We start from the raw sequence: 22,547 nt of genomic DNA, 5'->3' as shown, positions 1-22,547 counted from the left end.
ATTTCACAGGTTTTATGTCGCAAGAAGAAATTGTCGTCTACCTTTGAGTTGTGTTCAAATTGATAAATAATCATTGCACGATAAAACCATCATCAACTGATAATCGATTTGTAATTGGTTTTTTAATAGAAGTTTTAAACCACAGGGAATTAATGAAAGAAAATTCATTCGCATCTAATTTGTTAAGAGATAAGAATATTTCTAGTCATGATTTTTTTACTGTGTAAGCAAAAAGATTATTAATCTTGTAGAGAAGAAGATACTTCACATTTTGCTGTCGTCAGTTTTATTCTGTATAGCCAAAATATACCAAGCAGGACTTTGGAACGAAAACGAGTTTTTATTCTGTAGTAACTTGAAACCAATAATCTTATATTTATCTGGATGGAACCAATAACCCCAGCATATACAGAAATAGTTATCTGCAGTATTGCTCTCTCAAGCCAGTATATCATTCAACATTTGTATATACCATATGCACAGTCACACAACAAACCTTCCACGGGCAAGAACTGGAACCGCTTGAGTTAAAAATCGTTAAAAATTCGCCATAGGGCATTGAATTTGTCATGGTGTGGAGTCGTTTCTTGCTCGTCCACTGTTTGATAGTGTTCGTTAGATCAGAAGTTGAATCGGAAAATCATGAGGAACCAACAGCGACCGCATCTGCTTTTTGCAACACAGAATGTAACCAGCAATTACAGAACCGATTGGAGACGATTGAAGCTGCGATTCGGACAATCGTCTCTGCCGTTTCCGGGCAAACAGACGAACTGTTTGATCCGATCAAAGAAATATTTCAGCAGGATCCATCAGTCAGATTAATCCTGTCTTTAAATTTTACGTCAACTATTGAAAGTAGTGGAAATTCCACTTTAAAAATTAACTCTGTTCCTCTTGCACAAGGTAAAAGTTAAAAAATAAATTAATAAAAAAACAGAAAACCCAAATTACATTTATTTTATTATTTAGATTATATTATTAAAAACACAATTAAAGTGTAGCTTAGTTTTAAATAAAATCGCATTTAATTTTGAAACAGATATTCTTCATTTTAGGGAATGCGCATGGAAATCAACCAGCAGCAGAGACCGCAGTTGACACCCTCAAAGGAGCTGTAAAATGTTCGTTGGCTCATTTCGTGGACATAAATACAACAGGTACTGTAGAAACAATAAAGTTTAGAGGAGTATTTAAATTATCTTATAAATACAAGAATCTTAAAAAAAAAACGTTTGTGTTTCTCGTAGATTATATAAACTCTAGTAACAGCTCTACAGATGTAGCAGTAGTGGCATCTTTATTCAATGAGTCCCTTGAAATTACATGGCCTATACTATCCGCGGCGTGTCTCAAATTCAGTTCAGGTGTCTGGATTCGGGTTTATCAGCAATCGACTGAAAGCGATTACAAGTTGCAACCGGAAACTTCCTTGTACGTCCCTCAAAAATGCCTCAATAAGAACTTTGAAACTTCGTTCTCTATCGTTCTCTTGCCATCTTCTTCGAACGAGAAGAACAATTCCTGTGCGTTTTCTTTGGCGAGAAATCTTATCCAGTGCCGCGCTTATGTCATTGAAGTTATTCCAAATTTCCAGTCGCTTCGAGGCAAAACTTTGCGAACGGAAATTGTCGTTCCGCCTAAGATGAAGAAAAATGACGAGGCCGATTTTAGATCGCTAATAAGTGTTGCAACTCAAAACAATTCCTTGATGTTGAATTGGGAAGACAATTCTGGATGCGCACCGCAATTAACTTCTTTCACCTTAAAAATCTTTCAAGTAGGTGATGACAAAATTGTTGATTCAAACTTCAGCTGTTCATTATTAAAATTCTCTAAACAGGACGGCATTGTAGATAAGGTTGAAAGACCGAACATGACAGTTACGGTTCCTCGCAGCTGCCTGAAGCGATCTGCAAACGAAGACAATCTGTTCTCACTGGTGTTGCCCGCTAATCAACTAACGTGCCCAATAGAGTGGAAGCCGCTGGACAGGTGTCGAAAATACAGGATTGACATGAACTCTCAGTACTCGGCTACTTGGAATGGTCCTTCTTCATCCTGGGAAATATTTACAGGGCAAGGTAGGATAGATTGCAAATTTCATTTAATCATTTGTCTAATTCACGATAGGAACTTATTCTCTTTATTGCTATGAAAATTAAATACAGGCTTCAGCAATTACACAAGTGACATAACGTGGAGATGTCCTAAAAAACATTTTGTTTGCCAATACCACCGCCGCAACTACGATTGTTTGTCGTCGGATCATCAGTATGTATGTAATGGAGGAAATGAGTGCCCTCACCAAAAGGACGAAGAGTATTGTGATCAAAGTGTAGGTTGTTTTGTTATTTTGATTCCTTTATAAAAATTAACGTCCCTTTTATTTTACAAATATTTGTTGTAAATAATAATATCCTGTATCACTTTACTGATTAAATATTTGATCATCACATTTCTAACTTTTCAGGTATGTAACAAAGATGGATTTCGATGTGGACGACAATGCGTACCGAAAGAATTGGTTTGTGATGGAAAATATGATTGTTTAGACGGGTCGGATGAAGATGGTTACTTCAGCTTTAAGAATTGATTTGAGTAACAGTATTAGATAATTTTTAAACGATCTTTCCTCGGGTTTTTCTCGGTTTTTCATAAATTTCTTCTCTAAATAAAGCCAACGTCAAGTGTGAGCAACTTACCAACCCATCGGGCCACTTTTCTTCGGAGATATTCTCCAAACCTGCAGACGAAATCCACTCAGATAGAATTTCAGATGCCGTTCGGAAAACGATAGTTTTAATATCAGTACAACCCAATCATCAAATTTGGCTGTCATTCGATAAGTTTACCACTGTTATCAACCGAGATTTTCTCAAAGTAGGCCTACAAATTCTACGATATAAATTTTAATACAGGTGTCGATAATATCTGGAATCAAACTCGTTTCAGGTTTACGACGGTCCGTACTCGACCAGCCCCTTGCTGTTATCCCACAGCGGACCTACAAAACCGTCGTCAGTCCGATCATCTTCCAACGAATTGTTTGTAGAGTTTCCGTCCCACTACGACATGGATTATAATAAAGTTGAAGGTTCCTATACAAGCGTAAGTTAAACTAAACGGGGGGTTAGTTTGGAATATATTACGTAAATATTATTTATAATCCGTAATCTATTTCAGGTCAACAGCACCGATGAATCTTTTAAACCAGGTTTGCTAATTGCATTCAACAACCATTTTTTTAAAAATATTATTCTAACTCAAATAAAGAAAATAATGATAGTCTACTACGTTTAATATATTGTGCTGATTAGGCTGTGGTGGTTATTTGAACGGTGAAGGCACAATTTCGACTCCAAACTATTTATCTGACACCAACATCGCTGACTGCTATTGGTTAATCGGAACAAGACAAAGCGACGATTTAATCCTACTTCGAAGGAATCAGTCTGATATTAGACACCCGACGGCTGCGTTTTTGTCTTCCCGAGCTTACCCAGAAATGATTGCAAGTCAACAATAATTAATTAGATAATATTTTCTTGTAATGCGTGTGCTCGTTCTAAAGGCTGATTAATGACAAAACAGGTATATGACGGATGGAGTACAGATGGCCTCGTCCTTTACGACACGAAATCCACTGAAACTCAACAGAAAACGGTGGTTTACTCTGTCAGCAATAAAATGATGGTTCACTTTAAACCTCCAAAAATCAAAGAAAATCACATATCTTTCTGGGAGGTCTTTAAAGTAGGAACTAAATTTCTTTTTTGAACAAAGAGAACGAATTGTATCATTCTCTGCTCTATACAGATATCGACACCGCAGTGCAAGAATTACTTGGAAGGAACTAGCGGGACCATAAAAAGCCCAAACTACCCGATGCCTTACCCTCATCTAACGGACTGTCGCTGGACCATTAGCGTGAAACCGGCATCAAAAGTCTTTTTTAGTTTCTTTGAAACACAACAGGGAGCAGATTTTATTTCCGTAAGTTGGCTGATAGTTTGACAGAGGAACATTTAGGGGAAATAGTTTCATTTATAATTTGTTATTTAGGTTTATGACGGACCCACCGTAAACGAAAAGCTGCTGTTGAGTGAATCAGGATCAGTACCAACCCCTTTTGTTGTTAATTCTTCAACTAATCAAGTGCTGGTTAGGTTTACGTCAGACGGTGATATTTCCCTGTCTGGTTTTCTTGCCGTCTATTTGTCTCTTTAGAACACATCTATAAATTTTAGTGTTGGAGCGACGACCATTTAAAATGATATAGGGTGTTAGCGTTAAAAAATGTTTTTGCGCAAACTATATGCACAATAAACAGTAGCATGCAACACAAAAGTATTTTTTGCTAGAGAAGAGACTTAAGAAATGGTACGAATAAGCGAAGAAATGCCCACAGGGACAAGGTAGATTCCAATAAGACTGATACGAAAAGAGATATATTTTTAACTTTTTGTGGCTTACCCTCAGGACAAAAGGGGAGTTTTCCTTATTTTCATTTCTTTAATAGCTGAGTGAGTCAGTGTATAAACAACCTTAAAGGTGAAAACAGCTGGTAAAACGTCTCCTTGGCGTCGTTTCTTTATTGATAGAACTGTTGCTGTTGCCAGGGGTGTTTTACTAAGAGTAATAACTGTTGTGGTTACTATTTGGTAATGTGATGGATTCGTGGTTTAAGATATTATTGGTCGCTATCTTGTTGACATGGGCAGAAACAAAAGGACAACCAGAAGCCAATAACCAAGCGCCGAACAGGTGTGGTCAGGAAGAGTGCGAAAAATTTCAAGGTTGTCTCGAAACCTTGGAAACTAATTTACACGGGGATGTCAATACATTGGTAAGTAAACAGGCCGATCAATTTTATCTGCATAATAGAAATCGATACACATACGACTTATATGTATTATTCTATTTAAAAAAAAAATAATAATGAAAAATGCCACATTTTATTTGTTTTTACAGAACGCAAAATCAATCAACGCAGAGTCTAAGTTTAGTCTTACGTCTCGTTCAAATTCGCTGATTCTTGACTGGGAAGACAATTATGGTTGCGCATCTCAACTTACCGCGCTCAATTTGAAAATCTTTTCCGTAATCTAGGAATTTTGTGTTTAAAATTTCAATTCAGTTTAATTCGGAAATTAATCTTGTTATCAAGGACGGAGAAATAGATGTCCCAGATAGCGAAACTGCATCCGTCAAGATTCCGCGCAATTGTCTAAAATTAAAAACGGACGGGACCAAACTTTTCTCACTAGACTTGTTAGCCAATCAAAGGTGCACACCTAAATGGAAGCCTTTAGATGCGTGTAGAAAGTATGCATTTGAAATTCAATCCGAGTATTCAAATAATCGGTCCAGCAGTGCATCTTTTATATCGGAGGCCTTCACATCAAAACAAGGTGCAATTACATTTTTAAATAATTCAGAAAAACAAAATTCTACTATGCCTCTTCGTGTTAAAAGAATATTTTACATGCCCAGATCTATACTTCAATTAATTACAAATAAAATTCGATTCGTTTTAGGAATCAGCCCCAAAAATACGATCGATGGTCTGTGGCAATGTTCCGCGCAAAAATTCTTCTGTCGAGGAATCGTCGATCCCCTTGATCCTTATGCCTACGCTTTCGGGAGTACGAAAACCAGCGGTTGTTTAGACAACGACAAAATTTGCAACCGAGAAACCGACTGCGAATCCGGAATTGATGAGCTGAATTGTGCCAAAGGTCCGAAATTCTGGTTTATTGGCAATAAACCGGAACCGGTTAGTATATCGCGACTTTTATCTCGCATGTTTCACGCAACATTTTCCATTTTATTTCTTATTTCGCTGCTATTTCATGATTTATAGTGTACCAATGGATTTCAGTGTGGGCGGCAATGCATTTCCAACGAACTCGAGTGCGATGGCAAATACGACTGTCTTGACGGTTCTGACGAGCACTACGATTGCGGTACACTCTTACTCGTTTTCTCTATTAACAAAGATTGGTACCCAATTTATTTCGATTCTATTTAGAATACTCCAAATCGTGCAGTCAGCTAACTGGAAATGTTGGTCGTTTCTCTTCCGCACCGGTAACACCTCCGAACGAAAATATTCACAAGAATCACTGGATGAATCTTGTGCGAAAATCAGTTGTCTTGATTACGGTGCAAACCAACCGTACCATCTGGCTAGCTTTTAATAAATTCCGCACCACAGAGAACCGGTTTTTAAAGGTGAATTCAGCACAAGTATTTAACTATTTATGAATCAGTGAAAAATGTATTTTGATTAAGGTTTATGATGGCTCATATTCAACGAGTCCTCTGCTTTTGTCACACAGCGGAACGACAAAGCCCCACCCTGTTCGATCATCGTCTAATAATTTGTACGTGGAATACCCATCGTACTACGATCAAAGCTACGGGGTTGAAGTCTTCTACACCAGTGTAAGCCCCATAATGAATAAAAAACACAAAAGCTTTTCAGAGATATCTATTATTTATTAAATTCGGTTATCTGTTTAGATGAACACCATGGACCCCCCATTCGTTTCAGGTTTGCAATGACGCAGGGTAAAAATTTACTCCATCTAACTTTAATTCAACACAATTTTTCCTTATTTTTTAATGATAGGATGTGGAGGTTACATCTATGGCGATGGTGAAGTTACCTCGCCTGATAATTTGTCAAGTCTTTCCGACGTAACTGACTGTATTTGGTTTGTGGAAGCTCGTGATAGCAAAGGAATAATTCTATTAAAGAGAAATGTTGATTTAATTGACGAAAAAGATAAATCAACCTCTGAATTCCCGGAAAATCATCCCATTATGACTGTATGACTTTTTTTCAATTAATTTCATTTGGAATTTTGACTACACTAAAATATTTCTGTCGCGCAATTTATTGGAAAGCAGGTGTACGACGGTTGGAGCTCATCCGGCCAAGTGCTGTACGACGAACGAATTTCCCCTCGCCCTCCAAGAGTCATTTACTCGATAAGTCACAAAATAATGATTCAATTTAGAATGTTACCGGAAATTAAAAATAGCAAAACATTTAATTGGCGCATCACCACCGTAAAATAATACTCATTCAAAAGCACCAGTTAAAAATGTCTTAATTACCTTTTTCAATAGATAAGACCTACGGTTCAGTATCTTGTCGGGGAGAAAGGAACTTTGAAAAGTCCCAATTATCCAGCAACATATCCTGATTCTTCCGACTTCCGCTGGAATATCGTCACTGCGCCGCACACTAAAATTCAGCTTCTTTTCGCGTTGCTTGAAACCCAAGAAGAATTTGACTACCTCTACGTAAGTGTATAGGGAGAGATCTAAACATTTGGATTTAAATGAATTATATTTTAAAAAATCTTCTCAGGTGTATGATGGACCTACAATTTATTCTCAATTGCTTCTCGAAAAATCGGGATCAGAACCTTTACCTTTTGCTGTCAACTCCTCTACTAACGAGGTACTCGTTCGATTAACGTCTGATGAGGCGAAAGCTTTTCCTGGATTCCTAGCTGTGTACTCGACTCTCTAAAGATGTTAACTAATGTAAAAGGGTTGGGATTGCGAATAGCTCAACATTTTCTACATCATCCTGGTAGCCGAGAAAAGAATAAGAACCTCCCGTCATCTTTTTTTTTTAAATATTCTGTGTATTATTCGACAATCTTTAATTTAACTAAGTAAAATAAATTAAATGGAATATTGGCTACAATCTAAATTTTTTTTTCTGTTTAAGATTTAACTGCTTGAGCCATGACGTCAATGACTTTATCAATGTTAACTTCCGACCAAGGGGTTGGAGTAGGGTTCAATGGCTTGTTTGTTGTTTCCAATACAGGTTGAGGCTGCTGAGGTTGAGGTTGATGCTGCTGACCGCCTGATACATGGACGGATGCGGATGCCGATCCGTTCGGAGAAGAAGGACCGCTGTTGGATCCCAAGATGCTTTGTTGAATGTTGATTCCGACGTTGCCTTGGCCACCTGAGCTGGGAAACAATCCGGTGGGAGGTCTGGACTCTTGCGACATGGTTGGTCGAGCTCCGGCAAACAATGCTTGCAACAATCCTTGTTGTCCGATCATGCCGACGTCGACATTGCCTTGACCAGTTGAAGGGCCGGCCGACAATAAGCCTGTGGAAGGTCGGAGCATTTGTCCGATAGAATGTCCGCCAGTTAACAATCCTTGCAGCAATCCGTGTTGTTGTTCCAACATGTTAAAACCAACATTACCTAGACCGGTTGAGCCTGAGATGCCCATCATAGGTCGTGACACTTGGGTAGGTCGTGCTCCGGCAGAAAACAATCCTTGTTGTCCCGAAATGCCCAAGTCAACCACTCCACCACCTGCGCCTGGAGTCAGGGTTAAAGAAGGTTGGGACACTTGCCCGGCAGACAAATGGCTATTGAGTAATCCTTGCAGGTATCCTTTTAAACCGGTCATGGCATTTCCAACGAATTGACCGGAACTACCGGCAGCAGCGAATCCACCAGTTGCGATCGGTGACGTAACGAAGGAAATGGGCTGGTAAACGGTTCCCACGACGATGGGTGGCGGAAGACGGACCGTCTGCGGTTTCGGGATGGCAACAGTCAAACCCACAGACGGGCGTGCGACTGCTGGTTTGAAAAATTTTTTGAAAAAGAAAGATCTCTCTTGCGTTTGGGCCTGTTGGTTGTCGCAGCCTTCGCAATCGTCGCTCTTTGGTTGCTCATCAGGATTAAAACTTTCCAACACGAAGAATTCGTCCAGCGGCTGCTGCTGCTGCTGTACAAACAAAACGGCTGGCTGCTCAGGCTCGTCTTCATCGAAAACAGCAATCACGTCACCTTCATTGAGAATCTTTCCTGGATCCGCAATGGGATTCGATGCAGACAGGGCAATGGAAACTGTGTACAGGATCAGACATTTTTTTAAAAACAATAATTAATAATTTTAAAAAGAACATAAGATGTTTAGCAATATTTTGATAAATTAGGCTATGAAAATTTACCTGAAAGTAGGAAGAAAATGGTCGCTTGCATTTTTATGGTGATTGCTATCTTTGCTTGCAGACTTGATCAGTCTTGGAACAGGACACAAGGAATGGTGATCTATGTGACCAACTTTTTCCTTTTTATAGGGCATAATTTTCACCTGGAGAATAAAGGTGAATGGACAATCATCAACGACGAAAAGTCAATCAAACGTTTGGGCAATTTTCTTGTAAACCGTTACACGATTACAGTACAGTTTATGTTGCTAAAATACTAGATGTATCGTACAATTATCGGCTTTCTTCCGAGGTCAATAAACCGGTTCATATAAATTCGTATCCTCCAGTCATTGTCTTTCCCATTCAATACATTTTTGTACTTTTAATTTTATATCGTAATTGAATTTTAATTGATAGGAATAATGTAAAATGTGAACCGTAATCCGTAATCATTATCGTTGTTCATATCTCATATCTTTATGAATTCGCGACTTCGTTAATGCGAAATCATTTCAGTTTTAACATTAAGTAAGACATTTTTACGTTTGAAGATAAAGATTTTGCTGCAAAAGGAAGCGTAAAATTTACTCAAAAACATCTCCCCTCCCCAAAATAAAGAAAAACGGAAAAAACAGAGAAAGAAAAAAGGTTTTCAAGCTTTTTTGCCGAAAATAAAATATGTGGCGCCAACGACGGCAGATTTGAGCAACAAGCTCATTCCTCGCTCAGGCTGAGTTACTCTATTCAGAAACGTGGCAACAGCTTGATTCAGTGTGAAAAATGGCTGATGCTTCTGCAAACACTACCATTTCAAATTCTCTAGGCAAAAAATTCTGGAAAAAGATTTCTGACGATCCATCATCTGGAGTAACAGTTGTTAATGAAAAACTACATCTTGTAATTCCTCCATATTATCTGGATGATCTGAGAAAAAGTGTGACTTCCGTCATTGATTGCCGACTTATTCGCTACGCAGAAGAGTAATCGTGTAAGCACGTGTTTGATCTGCTCACAGTTTGAAATATACGTATTTTTTTTATTCAGGCTTGGTGGTATATTGGCTGGTTATGGAAACCTTGTCATTGAACATCCTAAAGCCGACCTTCTATTTGACCAGAGTAACATACATGTTGATGTTGTTGGTGATTTCTACATTTTCAATCCCGAAGTTAATAAGGAACTAACTGGTAAGCTGCTGTTAAAACATTGTATTGTATCTGAAATACCTCTTAACTCTCCCCTTCAATTATAAAGGAATTGTGAACAGGAAAAGTGGTGACCATATTGGTTGTCTAGTCCATGGTCTTTTCAACATCGCTCTTCCGAAACCCTTTCTTGTGAATTCAGAACAGTGGCCTGGAAAACTTGCCAAGCTTCATGATAACGTCAGATTTAAAATTGGCAAAGTCGATCTGAATAGTGTTGTTCCTTACATTGAAGGAAGAATTATTGAGCTGATGTAAGTAATTGTACGATTACTTCTATGAATATCCCTGAATAACAATACTCTTTACTTTGCAGACCTAATGTTGAATCGAATTCTGAGCTAAGACAAAGGACTAGCAGTGATAGTGGAGTCAGTATTGCAAGCGAGGAGTCTATGAATATTGCAACTACTCCAGAAGCCAGTATGGACCGGAAGAAATCTAAATTGTCATTATCTCAGAAAAAGAAGACATCAATGACTGTTGCCATTGAAGTTAAAAATGATGCCGTGGAGGAAGATAAGAAGAGAAAGCGAAACCTTTCTGAAGGTTCAACCACACAAGAGACACCCAAAAACAAAAGAGCTAAACTAGCTAATAATAGAACTGGAGAACCTGCCAGTGAAGATGTTGTTCCAGTGGAAAATTTGGCAACTAACGTGTTTGCAAAGTTGGGTGGTTCACCTTCCCACAAACAAAAGAAAAATCAAGATGCAAGCATATTGGTCACGGCTTCTATTGCAGCCGAAAAGAATCAAGAATCTACAATAGTCCTTGAGGATGTTGGCCAACGCTCAATCAGGGAGTTGTCACCTAAGAAAACAGCCTCTAAAAAAAGAAAGATGGAAGAAGACGATAGCGAAGTTGAGGAGCCCATAAAGTCGCCCAAAAAATCTATTTCAAAACCAAATGACGATGTTGAATCTGATATGGAAAGTAATTCTGATGAAGATTTTAGAAGTTCACAGAAGATCCCTTCATCCCAAAAGAAGCAGAAACTTTCAAAGAAATTGAATTTTGAATCTGAAAAAGAAGGCAGCTATTCTGATGAAGAACTTACAAGTTCGCTAAAAACACCTTTGTCAGAAAAGAAGCCGAAATTTACAAAGAGACCGAAAGTTATATCTGAGAAAGTAAGCAGTTCTGATGAGGATTTTGTGAGTTCCCAGAAGACCCCTTCTCAAAAGAAGTCTAAATTGGCAAAGAAAACTGACGTGGAGGAAAAACTTGTCGCTACTCCAGCGAAGAAGACTCCAGCGAAGAAGACTCCAGCTAAGAAGACTCCAGCGATAAAGACTCCAGCTAAGGAGATTCCGGCTAAGAAGACTCCAGCTAAGGAGATTCCGGCTAAGGAGACTCCAGCTAAGGAGACTCCGGCTAAGGAGTCTCCGGCTAAGAAGACTCCGGCTAAGGAGTCTCCGGCTAAGAAGACTCCATCACAACCTGCAAAAGAAGCTTCTCATAAAAAATCAAAGACTTCTGTCGAAAAACAATCAAAGAAGAAGGCGGTTGTAGAAGACTCTGATTCTGATGTTGATCCCGAACTTCTTATCCAAGAAGTGTTGAACGGTAGTCGTTTTGCTTTCTCTCCAGATTCGACTACTATAGAAAAACCAGTAAAACAGAAGAAAACTCCAATGTCAAAAACCAAACTAGTTGATTCAGAAAAGAAATCACAGACAGCACAGAAACCCCCGATTTCTACGCCAGTATCTTTGCCAGTTAAGGAAACTAAAACTGCCACATCAGTTAAAAAGAACGCGAAGGAATCATCGTCCGGTTTGAAAGCTCTGTCGTCCGAGAAGAATCAAGAAACAGCTGAAATGAACCAAGAAGTGCTCTCCACGAAGAAAACTCCATCATCAAAGAAGACGTCAAAAATTGCGCCAGCACCAGAAAACGCTTTGAATGTTTCCTTGAAAGAGAAGAAAATTAAAATTGAGCCATCAAGGAAAAGATCTAAGTCGAAAAAAGATGCGGACAAAGAGGCGGACTCTGAACATGAGGAAATGGTTGCTGAGATTTTGAAATCCGTACAAATGACTGACAAAAAGTCGAAAAGCAAAACTAAGAAAACTGCAAACTCGTAAAATTCAGATAACTTCTAGCAAAATTACCACTTCAACGCGCCATTTATAATTTTTTCTGTCAGAAGACTAATCACAATTTAATTTCCATTTTCATTTTTCATCATTTTTCAAATTCCCCGTGTAAGCTTTCGAAGTTAGAAAAAACAATAAAGACAGTTTATTTCGTGAAATTCCATTTTCTGTTTAGTTATTTTTCAGAATAAGATAGTGCTCTTTTAAAAAAGGCATGGATTACACAAAGTATTTGTCATACATAAATTAAGATAACTGGGAGGCTAAGAGGTTTCAAATTTACGTTTATAACTAAGCTTAATACATAAATTACGCATTTGAAACAATTTTTTTCTTTGATCGAAAATACATGTAGGCCGTCAAAACGTTAATTTTTAGTGGCAGAACTGCGCGTAACCCTCAGAATATGAAACGTGAGCCACTGTTATCTTGGAAGGGGTCTCTTCGGTGCGGGTCCTGGTCATCATCCTTCTTAGGTGGCATCCAACTACTTCGAATTGGACGGCTAATATTCCGCAATCGTTCTTGGACGAATTTGGCGTTATCTTCATCCACCATGCGCTTTAGATCAGTCGGCAGTATCAGAGGCACCGAAGGCGTACTTTTCCCTTGATCAGGGAAGCTTCCATCTTGGTCGTCTGACACTCGCCGGTACCAGAGTAAGTAAGGAGTATCTGTAGGATATTTACGTGATAGACTGATCAACGATTCAAAGTCAGTTCGCGACACTTGGCTATCGTTAAACATAAACCAAGGTTCCGTGCTGTTTCCATTCCCAAGAATATCTTCTGGACTCAAATCGCTACTGCGCGCCAACGTATAGTAATGTCCCCCATCAAGGGTTACACCCGAATGTATCACGACAGCATAGAGTACATAGGTGACGGTTGTTCCTCCCTCGATTGGCAGTTCTAGTCGTTGAGGATAGCTAACTTGAGTGGTGATCTTTCCTCGGCGCTGAAGCAATCGGTCGTAGTGGAACCGCAGCAACGACAAAAGAAGATGTTGTGGTGCTTCTGTAACACAAAGTATTCTTTCTGCCTCTTGAACCAGTTCGGCGCAATTATCACACTGTGCAAGTTAAACAAATAATTAAACACATATCTTTGAAAAGAAACTAGTGAAGACTAACGTGGTAGCGGTTTTCGCCTTGAAGCTTTTCTGCAGTGAAGTAAAACTTTAAGAGCGAATCGAGGCTCAATCCTTCAGTATCCGGAGAAGGTAACTGCCTAGTAACTCTGGTTACCGTTGATGAAACAGGATCAGGGAAAGCCAGGTGGAGGTCGGTGAAAAAATCTTGATGATGCGACTCAGTGCCACACGCAAGACACCGGTAAGTAGTGGTCATCTTCCCACCAAATATTTTATGTATCAAACTGAGTTGTTGCTTTTGATCCGGCTGTTGGTTGTCCAACTCAGAGCAAGATTTAACTTTGTCTTCTTGTCCATCAACAACCGATTGAATGCCACTATCCACCGTCTCCGTGGAATCCGAGTGAACGTTCGACAAGCTATCAGCTACTTGAATACATTTGTCGACTGGCAATTTCTCCTCAGGTATAGCAAGTCCAACAGTCAAGTCTTCTTCTGTGACCCACCGCTGAAGTTCAATATTCGCTTTCTCAGATTCGTCTTCGTTTTCTGGTTCAACTTCATCTGTCACTTCCTTACTGACACCAACTGTCCAACGATGACCACACTGAAGCACACTTCTGTCAGCTTTCTCTTGCTCATACAAGCTATCCATCAGGTACCTGACGGAGTGAAAACCATGAATCAGTTAATAGACACCAGGAGTTAATAAACCACAGGAGACGAGAAATGCATACCTCAAAAATTCGGAACAGTCCTGTTGTCTACCGGTTTCAAACCACGGCGGTCGTGAAGCTTTAATAAATGCGGCGGGTGAGTACGCTGCTCGAAAACTGTACCGTAAGAATATTAAGACTTGCTGCAACTGACTAAGTACATTTTGATGGTTTGTTGTGATGGAACCCAGCACCGATCGGGTGAAACTAAAAGAAAACAATATGACATGATAAAACAAAAGAAAGAAACTAAATCATCGTCTGGGCATACTCATAGTTCATGTAGAGGGCTTGCAGAATGGAATTTATGTAGCAGGTGTTGCCCAAGTTTATTAATCCGATTTTCCCAGTAGTGGTTCTCGATTCTAACCAGTTACTATTCAATATTATGGGTGCATTGAAGTCCTTAGAAAATCGAGAGTCAAATAAGGCCGGAACAGAGTCGAGCCTAGACAGTATACGCTGGTCACTAGGTCGTGGATAATCCTAAATGTTAGAATACACAATGCATTAATTAAACAGAATTACACGGAATATGGGATCGAACGTACAGATATGGTTCGGAGGAGCGCCTGATATAGTTGATCTTCTTTTTGCGGGAGTTTTTCGCTCAGAACATAGAGACCTTCTACCAGTTCCGTTCTTAAATACTGTGTTTCATTATCTTTTGATGGTTGGATCTTCAAAATATTTACAAGAGTGATCGCCGGCTTCAATATCGGTTCCACTTTTTCTTGCGGTTGATCACGCATTGTAAGTAGCAAATACGGCAAGACTGGAGCAGTAGAGCCCCTGATAACAGGAATGATTGACTGCTCCATAAGCTGCAAATAATTTGAAATTTGAAAATTTGTGCACTGATGTTAAATATTTGCAATTTGTGTACCTTAGGAGCTTTAAGAGAGATCACTTCAGCTACAATTGAAGATCTACCATCAAGAGTGAGCATTTTAAATAGGGATAAAATCCAGTTGGATATTTTAGTTGCTTTGGGCCACTGAAGAAGCCAATCACAGAAGATTATAGCAAGCTTAACTACAAGTTTGTCACTATTAGATAACCCTGCCAGCATCAAAAGTTTTTCAAGGGCTATCTCAATCTGACTTGTTGGGGTGACATTAAGAAAAGCTGCCAACGACTGACTTGGAGGGTTGGAAGCACCTGAAAATCAGAGATTAAAGAAATATATTTTATTAAAAATAAAACAAGGTAAATTTAAGTTTTGTTATTACTGCTATCTGCAATCAGGGTGTAGATATTTGCCAAGCAAGACAATACAATATCACCAGGTGAAGTCAGCCAAATCCTCTGAACCATGTTTGCTACAGCCATTACATCTTGCATGAAACTAATAAGTTGGCTGACAGGAATGCTGAGAGAGGACACTTGATTAATGATTTCAGTGCAGAATTGTTGAAGCTGTTGTTGAGGAGGCAGACATTTAGGATTGGACTGAGTCACATTTGCTATATCCACCAAAACAGACAGACTGAGCTTTCCACGTAATCTTTGCAAAATCTTCAACACATTATCAGAGAATTCTGTAGAAACAACATCCTCGAGGAAGCCAATAGTTAATAGTTCTTTAGATGTGGCAAGGATATCAACAGGTTCATTCGCGTCAGGTGAAATAAGTTCACTGACCACTTGAAGAGAAATGTCATTAAATTCATTTTTTCTAAATGAGTTTAATTTGGACATAATCTTAACTGTTGCTTCTTTACCCAACTCATTCTGGTTTTTAGGTAAAGCAATTGAACGCAAACAGTAGTTGACGATGACGAAATAATCTTCTTCTGAAAGACCTTGCACGAACACTTCGTCCAATAAACTGTTGATGGTGTCTCCTTTATCTTGATCAGAACTGTCGGAACGAATTATTTCTAGCAACCTCTCCATCCTGTTTTCATGTTAAACTCTTTTGGCTTTCCAATCCAATTCCAAAATAAATTGTATTCCGTTTCTATGTTGCAACACCCCACCTGCCGGATGGCGATGTCACTAAATGAAAATAATGACAGTCATTGTATAAATTGTGCCTCGCGCCTAGCGTCGCCAGTTTCCCTCCGGGACTTTGGGGTTTAATTTAAATGAGGGAGTGTGCATAATAAATTTTGGGGGGTTAGGGGTAAGGTTATATATATAGGTTAAGTATTTTTTCGCGCAATGTAGGGTGATTGCTCGGCGCTTATTATAGACATCATTTTGGGGTGTAACTGTAATCCAGGAGCACGCCTAACTTTTTTTTTTGTTCGGTTACCTTTTGACCAGTTTAACAACTTGTATCATTTGGATCCCTATCATGTTGGAATGGAAGCCATTTAATGCAACTTTAAAGCCGGAATATCTAGGCAACAAATTTTGTTTTTTAATGAAGAGAGGGCAGAATTTTTTTCAACTCGCTTCAACTCACTTATAGATTAGCGAAGTGTGATTTATGGATCAACTTAGTTGAGTAGCCTAGTGAATTTTTCCACGAATAACCAATTCCATTCGTCATCATTTTTCTACAATCATTTCTCATGACCAAAATGTTAAGCTGTAGGTACCGCTTTTCTATTCGAAACTCGGTGTCGTTGGATAGCTGTCACAAGCAGGGGTATGGAGAGAAATCGAACAAAGTTTTTATATATCAAACCGCGATTGGTTGTATTAAATTCCAACTCTTAACACGTAGTTATACAATGCCAGGAATGAGGGAGCAACGCAAATTAAGTAAAGCCATGATTTTAAGAAAATAAGACTAGTTTTATCATATGAATGCCCTCATTTCAGTTCGCAAAAACGCTGAAATAAGAACAATTGAGAGAAACTGAGTTTGTGTTTTATAACAGTAATTGACACGTTTAATCGCCTTTCTCCAGCGAAAAGCATTTTCATCATTCTCCAATGGCGGCATTTCTTCTTCGGCTTCTTCGGCTTCCTCACCACCAGCAGGGACATCATCTTCATCGATACACAAACCCAATTTGATCATGCGGTAGATGCGAGATCAGAAGCATGGACGGCTAGCTCTTCCAGGGAAAAACCAGATGACAGCAGAGGTTTCAAACAGCAACATGAAGAAATCCTTGACGGCTTTATCGTTTTTGTCAGCCTCTGCTTTGACGCGCAGGGCTTCGACGATGGGATGGTCGGAGTTGATTTCCAAGTGCTTCTTGGCGGCCATGTAATCCATGGTGAAGGTATCCCTCAAAGCCTGAGCCTTCATGATACGCTCCATGTTGGCTGTCCAGCCGTACCGGGAGGTGACGAACTGACGATAATCTGGGAGACTCGACCAACGGTTGGAAATAACGACCATCCCGACTTTCTTGTCCGTTTCTTGTGGCAAAAATAAAAGGATTTCAATATGGAACATAGAAACATGTCATGAAACTGAAATACCCGATGATGGAGAACATGTAGACTAGGATGAGAGCCAAAACGGCAGTGAGAACGATGGACCTGCCGTTTCGCGTCACTGAGCGGATTACGTTGAGCAGCGTCTCCTCGCGGTAGACGACGTCAAACAAAAGGACGGAGAAGAAGAACGGATGGGTGCTGAGTCCGAGGAAGCAAAAGATGAGGTAAACGACGTGGTAGACAATCTCCGTGTCCGTGCAGATTTGTCTGACGCTCCGCTGAAATGTCCCGGCGTTGCCCATGATGCTCAGAAAATGGACGCCCTTCAACACTACCGTGTCGGTGCCAAGGAGCATCACTGTGGGTTAAGGGCCGGCTGAGGAAATAAGCCGGAGGATGACTGTCATGACGAGAGTCCTAATACCCGACGGTTTGGGTAACGTGATGGCCACAGCGGCGGATAGGAGGATGACGGCCCAGATGAGACCTGAATTAATAAAGGGAAAAGATCGTTGAAAAGATGGAAATGGGAGTCACTGTTTAAAGGTGTGCAGACCTGACAGGTGAGTGCGAGGATCAGGAACCGGTCCGTCAGTGTCAAACGGGTAAAAGAAGGCGACAATCAGGTTGATAATGACGGCCAAATTGAAGAGGATTTGACTCCAGATGGACATGTGCGAGCTGACCCAAAAGAGGAACGGCTGTCTGCGCAATTTCTTCTACCATTTCATCTCGTCAAACATGTCGTCGACTCCTTCGAAAAAGGCGGCCACTTTCGATCCCTGGTCGTCGCGCTCCGCCGTGTGGAAGACGCACACTTTCGTGTCGTTGGTCAAATACTCGCACATTTCCGCTCCGGAATGGGGAAGACAATCTGCTCCATCGTCCGGTCGTGACGGACAATTTATTTCGATTTGCGCCGTGTGATTGGCGTAGTACTGCAGGGCCGCATCACCGCTGACTCCGTCCACTGGCGGCGGTTTCATCAGGGCGGCCAATTCTTTGTTGTGCTGCGCCAACTGGTGTCACAAAATGTAAATGTTGTGGCCAACTGGCGACTTCTTTCGGATTGGCCGCCTCTTCTCCACCGACCAACTTTTGGTGATAGGCTTTGCAGGCGACGTCCACCAATTGGCGAGGATTCATGTTGTACAGGATCCTTTCCACGTTCTCGCTGTCGCCACGACTCTCCATGACGGCCAGCAACAACTTGGAGGCGTTGTTTTTCAACTCCAAAACAAGATCCATTCTCCGTTGTCCTAAATAATTGATCAAATAATTATTAGAATCAAATTAATGAAAGGAAATTGTTACCTAATGGATTGATGTCGGTAAGAAGAAGAGCCGTGATGATGTCCAGTCCATTCGACTCGTGAGTGGCGATGCAGTTTTGGTTTTCGTGACAAGGTCCTTGGCAATATTCCGTCAATGTTTCCAGGGTTTGGTTGATGAGGGCGACGTTGTGCTCATTAATGTAGAGGCCGAGCAGACCCAGTTCGCCCGTCGTCGATCCGCAAATGCAGTCGAGGAACATGAGTGTCTATGACACTAAATTGTAACTGTTTTTGTTGGACTGGGCCCGCAAAAAGTTCTGCAGGTCTCGATTGTGATTCTCACACAGCAACTGCAGGAAGCGGAAGACGGGCAGCATTACCAGAACCTTAGCCGACAACTTGGACTCCATGTCCGAATCAGTTGCCGTAGTTAACTATAAGGGCGAATTCAATTTATTTTTTGCAAGAATTTTAATAAAATCACGAATTCAAGTTTTGTTGTACCGATTTGGGTTGTTGTTGTTGTCTCACCAAGTTCTCCAGCGTCAAGTTGACACTACTCAACGTCGTTGTAGTGGTAGTCGAATCATCCAACCTGGAGCTGTTCCACGAGTCACTGTAAGGATCCATGCGCTCCCCTACAGTGACGTTACCGTTTGAAGCTCTTGTGGACATCATGCGTTGATGTTTCATCTTCATGTCGTACGGGAAATGATCCTTCATTTCATGGGAATGGTCCTTGAGCTTGTTGTTACCCGCCGAGGCCATTTCGATCGTGTTGACCGACATGGTGGACTTGATTTCCGCTTGCGACTCTCTGACTTTGTCGTGGAACACCTTGAAGAAGATGGCGCTCGTCTCGGCCGACTGCAATTTCGTGTAGAGACTCCGCTGGATGACGGGGTTGCCGCCTTCCAGCAGAGCGATGCCCAACTGGACCGCTTCCATGAAAACGTTGGGCAACAACGACGACTTCATGACCAATTCGGCCACCAAATCAGAGATGCCTTCTCGGTCCAGGTACACTTGCACCTCGGGCAAACACAGTTCACCTCGCGACAGGAGACGTCCTCCAGGTCCGTGGGTTGTCAGCGATGACGATTGTCCCACACCGCCTCCAACACCAGTACCACCAGATAATGTTGAATGAATTCCAGCACCAGAGATTCCGCTTCCGCCATAGAGCTCGGTCTTTTTAGAACTATGAGAGGCTGGTTTGGCAAAGTAGCGAACTAAAAGATTCTTTCTCAATGCGTCTCCCTGGTAATAATTGATTCATTAAGGTAAATTTATTGCCTCAAATTTTAATAGAATGATTACCTTTTCGCCATTGTGAACATCGAAATTCATCATCTGACGTAAGGTGTTGAGAACTTGGATGCAAAGTTTTTCCTCCTTGTCCTCCAGCAATCGTTCGGTGTGTTTAATCAATCTTCAATAAAAATAAATTCCAAGTAAGATCAATGGTTAACATAAATACAAGTCAAATTTACCTGCGAATGAATCCGCCATTGTCACACTTTTTCTGTGCTTCCGTGCCAGGCTGGAAAAGGTATTCCGGTCGGTAAAGGACATCGACGATAACGGAAGACTTGGCTTGAACCAAAGAATGCAGTTGAGCCTCTAACAAGACGACAATGTCTTACAGGCCATCAATAATTGTCCGATCAAAGCGGACGCTCAACTGTGACTGCGAAGATTCCCGACTGAAGACGCTACGATCGAAATATTTTGCTGGCCTTGCTGGCCCCCAAGTGTAGGGCTGGTTTGTTGAAGAGCGAAGTCCAAGATGTCCTTTATGATTTTGCAGAGACCCTCGAATTTGGCCTTGTCGCTCTCGCGTTTCTTGGTTTCTCCATCATCTTCGGGGAGTTCCAGACCCTCCTTGGTGACGGAGACGAGCTGCTTGCCATCGTATTCCTTGAGCTGCTGGACGACGTACTCATCAATGGGCTCAGTCATGAAGATGACCTCCAATCCGCGCTTCTTGCCACGCTCGACGAATGAGGAGTTGCTGACTTGTTCTCTGTTGTCACCAGTGATGTAGTAGATGTGTTTCTGGTTCTCCTTCATGCGGGAAACGTATTCCTTGAAGGAAACCTGGTTTTCTCCAGAGGCGGAAGTGTGGAAACGGATGAGGTCAGCGATCTTCTTGCGTAGGTAGAATCTTCATGGACTCCCAACTTCAGGTTCTTGCTGAATTGTTCGTAAAACTTTCTTGTCGTTCTCATGCTTCTTTTCCTCCTCCTCAGCCTCATCGTCGCTCACTTTCTTGTCGCGCTACTTCTCAACCAATAGCTTGATTGGGTAGCAAATGAACTGTGAGTTCTTCTTGACAACCTCCTTGACTTTCTTCTCCTCCAGGTAATCCATCGGATAATCCTGTCAATAATGAAAAAAAAAATACAGGCATGAGCATATTGGAAATTATGCCAATGAAGACAAAGAACATACCTTCAAGTGGAGGATAATCTTGGTTCCTCTACCCATGGGTTCTCTGTGATCAGGCTTGATGGTGAAAGAACCACCAGCTGACGATTCCCAAACATACTGCTCATCATCATTGTGCTTGGAATGAACTGTCACCTTGTCGGCAACCAGGTAAGCAGAGTAGGAACCCACACTAAACTGACCAATCATGGAGATGTCAGCTCCGGCAGAGAGGGCTTCCATGAAAGCTTTAGTTCCAGACTTGGCAATAGTACCCAAGTTGTTAACCAAATCAGCCTTGATCATGCCGATACCACTAAAGAGAAACAGAACAGTCAAATTCGTGTTCAAATAGGAGGAACTAAATTTCTCAACTTACGTATCCATGAGAGTGAGTCAGCATTCTTGTTGGGGACAATCTTGATTTTAAGGTCCTTACCTCTGTCCAACTTGCTTGGGTCAGTCAGGGATTCATAACGGATCTTGACTAGGGCATTTGAGGAGTTGGAGATCGACTATAGAAGGTGTTGATAATCAAGCTCATAAGCTGAGCAATCTTGGCCTGGGATGTGAAAGTCTCAGCTTCGTCTTCCATTTGAACTTCTCCAGGCATCTAAAAAGGAAAAGGAAAATATTTCAGTAAGAAATGTTTGTCAATTGTGGTAGATCACACTCAAAAATAGAAATTCTACATATATCTATGGACTTGAGGCATACCAAAAAATGTGTAAATAACCAATTTGTTTGTCTAAACCAGTACAGTAGTAAAACTTACTTTGCTTTAAAACGTAAACAAACAAACCGGACGCTTTTCTGTTCACGTTTGGTGGGGATCTACATGTATACAAGGCCGCCGGGCAGTCGTAAAAATTGCCACCAAATTCGCTTCTTGTTAGGCCTGCAAACTATAGCTTTTGGGTTGACACACATCAAGCCGGGAAAGTGAGCCCGTTCGACTTTGAATCGCTGTGTAAAAAATACAGCTATTAGTATATCTTCATGTGATCCATTTTGAAGACCTTTCTTTGTTTAATCTCTTTCATACAAAAATTTTCGTGATTTGTAACACATTTACGTAAATTTTGTGTTAATGTTTAGTGGCGTTTTGAATTTTGCAGTTTGAATTGCAGCGGTGGCGTTTCGAAACTGAGCCCCGTTTGACTTAGAATCGCTGTTTTAAAAAATAAATCTATTATATCTTCGTAAAATGTGATCCATTTTAAAGAGATTTCTTTGTTTAATCAAATGCCTACAAAAATTTGCGTGATTGTTGTCACAATTACGTAAATTTAAGTGTCTAATTACTGCAATTGAATTTTGCAGTTTGAATTGCAGCGGTGGCGTGTCAAAACTGAGCCTCCTTCGACTGTGACTAGAATCCCTACGGGAAAT

At 40.7% G+C, this 22,547-nt stretch overlaps 6 protein-coding genes and 2 pseudogenes across 9 annotated transcripts; 4 read left to right on the top strand and 4 right to left on the bottom strand.

Annotated features, from left to right (window-relative positions):
- The first annotated feature begins 460 nt into the window (after positions 1 to 460).
- LOC124206095 lies at positions 461 to 2,797 on the top strand. Its single transcript, XM_046603738.1, has 7 exons — positions 461 to 906; positions 1,059 to 1,160; positions 1,251 to 1,780; positions 1,844 to 2,084; positions 2,172 to 2,338; positions 2,474 to 2,601; positions 2,681 to 2,797. The coding sequence occupies exons 1-6, from the start codon at positions 570 to 572 to the stop codon at positions 2,594 to 2,596; spliced, it is 1,500 nt and encodes a 499-aa protein (XP_046459694.1). The 5' UTR covers positions 461 to 569; the 3' UTR covers positions 2,597 to 2,601; positions 2,681 to 2,797.
- LOC124206097 (cubilin-like) lies at positions 2,687 to 4,345 on the top strand. The gene is made up of 7 exons (XM_046603742.1): positions 2,687 to 2,883; positions 2,956 to 3,111; positions 3,187 to 3,217; positions 3,321 to 3,514; positions 3,595 to 3,756; positions 3,820 to 3,996; positions 4,066 to 4,345. Exons 2-7 carry the CDS (start codon positions 3,076 to 3,078, stop codon positions 4,228 to 4,230), a joined length of 765 nt encoding a protein of 254 aa, XP_046459698.1. The 5' UTR covers positions 2,687 to 2,883; positions 2,956 to 3,075; the 3' UTR covers positions 4,231 to 4,345.
- Positions 4,346 to 4,477: 132 nt separating this feature from the next.
- Positions 4,478 to 7,735, top strand: LOC124206094 (tolloid-like protein 2). Of its 2 annotated transcripts, none has more exons than XM_046603737.1 (12): positions 4,478 to 4,849; positions 4,975 to 5,103; positions 5,171 to 5,414; positions 5,541 to 5,779; positions 5,867 to 5,969; positions 6,035 to 6,237; positions 6,298 to 6,450; positions 6,529 to 6,559; positions 6,638 to 6,837; positions 6,919 to 7,080; positions 7,141 to 7,317; positions 7,385 to 7,735. In XM_046603737.1, the coding sequence occupies exons 1-12, from the start codon at positions 4,673 to 4,675 to the stop codon at positions 7,547 to 7,549; spliced, it is 1,983 nt and encodes a 660-aa protein (XP_046459693.1). In that variant the 5' UTR covers positions 4,478 to 4,672; the 3' UTR covers positions 7,550 to 7,735. The 2 variants fall into 2 exon arrangements, with proteins under 2 accessions (XP_046459693.1, XP_046459692.1); XM_046603736.1 differs by having other exon boundaries at positions 6,916 to 7,080.
- Positions 7,647 to 9,599, bottom strand: LOC124206096. Of its 2 annotated transcripts, XM_046603741.1 has the most exons (3): positions 9,010 to 9,142; positions 8,249 to 8,905; positions 7,647 to 8,149 (listed from the first exon to the last, which is right to left on the bottom strand). In XM_046603741.1, the coding sequence occupies exons 1-3, from the start codon at positions 9,038 to 9,040 to the stop codon at positions 7,749 to 7,751; spliced, it is 1,089 nt and encodes a 362-aa protein (XP_046459697.1). In that variant the 5' UTR covers positions 9,041 to 9,142; the 3' UTR covers positions 7,647 to 7,748. The 2 variants fall into 2 exon arrangements, with proteins under 2 accessions (XP_046459697.1, XP_046459696.1); XM_046603740.1 differs by having other exon boundaries at positions 7,647 to 8,905; positions 9,010 to 9,599.
- Positions 9,600 to 9,712: 113 nt separating this feature from the next.
- On the top strand, positions 9,713 to 12,456 carry LOC124206312 (nucleolar protein dao-5-like). 2 transcript variants are annotated; one of them, XM_046604055.1, is made up of 5 exons: positions 9,720 to 9,971; positions 10,036 to 10,178; positions 10,246 to 10,450; positions 10,513 to 11,578; positions 11,624 to 12,456. In XM_046604055.1, the coding sequence occupies exons 1-5, from the start codon at positions 9,772 to 9,774 to the stop codon at positions 12,284 to 12,286; spliced, it is 2,277 nt and encodes a 758-aa protein (XP_046460011.1). In that variant the 5' UTR covers positions 9,720 to 9,771; the 3' UTR covers positions 12,287 to 12,456. The 2 variants fall into 2 exon arrangements, with proteins under 2 accessions (XP_046460010.1, XP_046460011.1); XM_046604054.1 differs by having other exon boundaries at positions 9,713 to 9,971; positions 10,513 to 12,456.
- On the bottom strand, positions 12,421 to 16,101 carry LOC124206311 (ubiquitin carboxyl-terminal hydrolase 35-like). The gene is made up of 7 exons (XM_046604053.1): positions 15,339 to 16,101; positions 14,993 to 15,267; positions 14,658 to 14,930; positions 14,378 to 14,592; positions 14,128 to 14,313; positions 13,431 to 14,052; positions 12,421 to 13,369 (listed from the first exon to the last, which is right to left on the bottom strand). Exons 1-7 carry the CDS (start codon positions 16,003 to 16,005, stop codon positions 12,698 to 12,700), a joined length of 2,910 nt encoding a protein of 969 aa, XP_046460009.1. The 5' UTR covers positions 16,006 to 16,101; the 3' UTR covers positions 12,421 to 12,697.
- A 627-nt stretch (positions 16,102 to 16,728) lies between these two features.
- Positions 16,729 to 20,353, bottom strand: LOC124206042 (annotated as a pseudogene).
- Positions 20,354 to 20,398: 45 nt separating this feature from the next.
- On the bottom strand, positions 20,399 to 22,010 carry LOC124206046 (annotated as a pseudogene).
- Between the last annotated feature and the right edge of the window lie 537 nt (positions 22,011 to 22,547).

This window comes from Daphnia pulex, chromosome 10, assembly GCF_021134715.1.
Source record: "Daphnia pulex isolate KAP4 chromosome 10, ASM2113471v1".
Classification (NCBI taxonomy): Eukaryota; Metazoa; Arthropoda; class Branchiopoda; order Diplostraca; family Daphniidae; genus Daphnia; species Daphnia pulex.
Note: the sequence above shows the minus strand (reverse complement) of the source record. Positions and strands in the feature narration are given on the sequence as shown.

Bases quoted from the DNA above. Each gene is read 5' to 3' on its own strand.
- LOC124206096 (XM_046603740.1), bottom strand. From the start codon at position 9,040: ATGCAAGCGACCATTTTCTTCCTACTTTCAG. The intron at 8,906-9,009 runs GTAAATTTTCAT...TCCTGTACACAG, and splicing joins CATTTTCTTCCTACTTTCAG to TTTCCATTGCCCTGTCTGCA.
- LOC124206311 (XM_046604053.1), bottom strand. From the start codon at position 16,005: ATGGAGAGGTTGCTAGAAATAATTCGTTCCGACAGTTCTGATCAAGAT. The intron at 15,268-15,338 runs GTAATAACAAAA...TCTGATTTTCAG, and splicing joins CACCCTGATTGCAGATAGCA to GTGCTTCCAACCCTCCAAGT. The intron at 14,593-14,657 runs GTACGTTCGATC...TCTAACATTTAG, and splicing joins CGCTCCTCCGAACCATATCT to GATTATCCACGACCTAGTGA.
- LOC124206095 (XM_046603738.1), top strand. From the start codon at position 570: ATGGTGTGGAGTCGTTTCTTGCTCGTCCACTGTTTGATAGTGTTCGTT. The intron at 1,781-1,843 runs GTAGGTGATGAC...TTCTCTAAACAG, and splicing joins TCACCTTAAAAATCTTTCAA to GACGGCATTGTAGATAAGGT. The intron at 2,339-2,473 runs GTAGGTTGTTTT...CTAACTTTTCAG, and splicing joins AAGAGTATTGTGATCAAAGT to GTATGTAACAAAGATGGATT.
- LOC124206312 (XM_046604054.1), top strand. From the start codon at position 9,772: ATGGCTGATGCTTCTGCAAACACTACCATTTCAAATTCTCTAGGCAAA. The intron at 9,972-10,035 runs GTAATCGTGTAA...TTTTTTATTCAG, and splicing joins CTTATTCGCTACGCAGAAGA to GCTTGGTGGTATATTGGCTG. The intron at 10,451-10,512 runs GTAAGTAATTGT...TTTACTTTGCAG, and splicing joins GGAAGAATTATTGAGCTGAT to ACCTAATGTTGAATCGAATT.
- LOC124206094 (XM_046603736.1), top strand. From the start codon at position 4,673: ATGGATTCGTGGTTTAAGATATTATTGGTCGCTATCTTGTTGACATGG. The intron at 6,560-6,637 runs GTTTGCAATGAC...TTTTAATGATAG, and splicing joins GGACCCCCCATTCGTTTCAG to GATGTGGAGGTTACATCTAT. The intron at 7,318-7,384 runs GTAAGTGTATAG...AAATCTTCTCAG, and splicing joins AAGAATTTGACTACCTCTAC to GTGTATGATGGACCTACAAT.
- LOC124206097 (XM_046603742.1), top strand. From the start codon at position 3,076: ATGGATTATAATAAAGTTGAAGGTTCCTATACAAGC. The intron at 3,515-3,594 runs GCAAGTCAACAA...ATGACAAAACAG, and splicing joins GAGCTTACCCAGAAATGATT to GTATATGACGGATGGAGTAC. The intron at 3,757-3,819 runs GTAGGAACTAAA...TGCTCTATACAG, and splicing joins CTTTCTGGGAGGTCTTTAAA to ATATCGACACCGCAGTGCAA.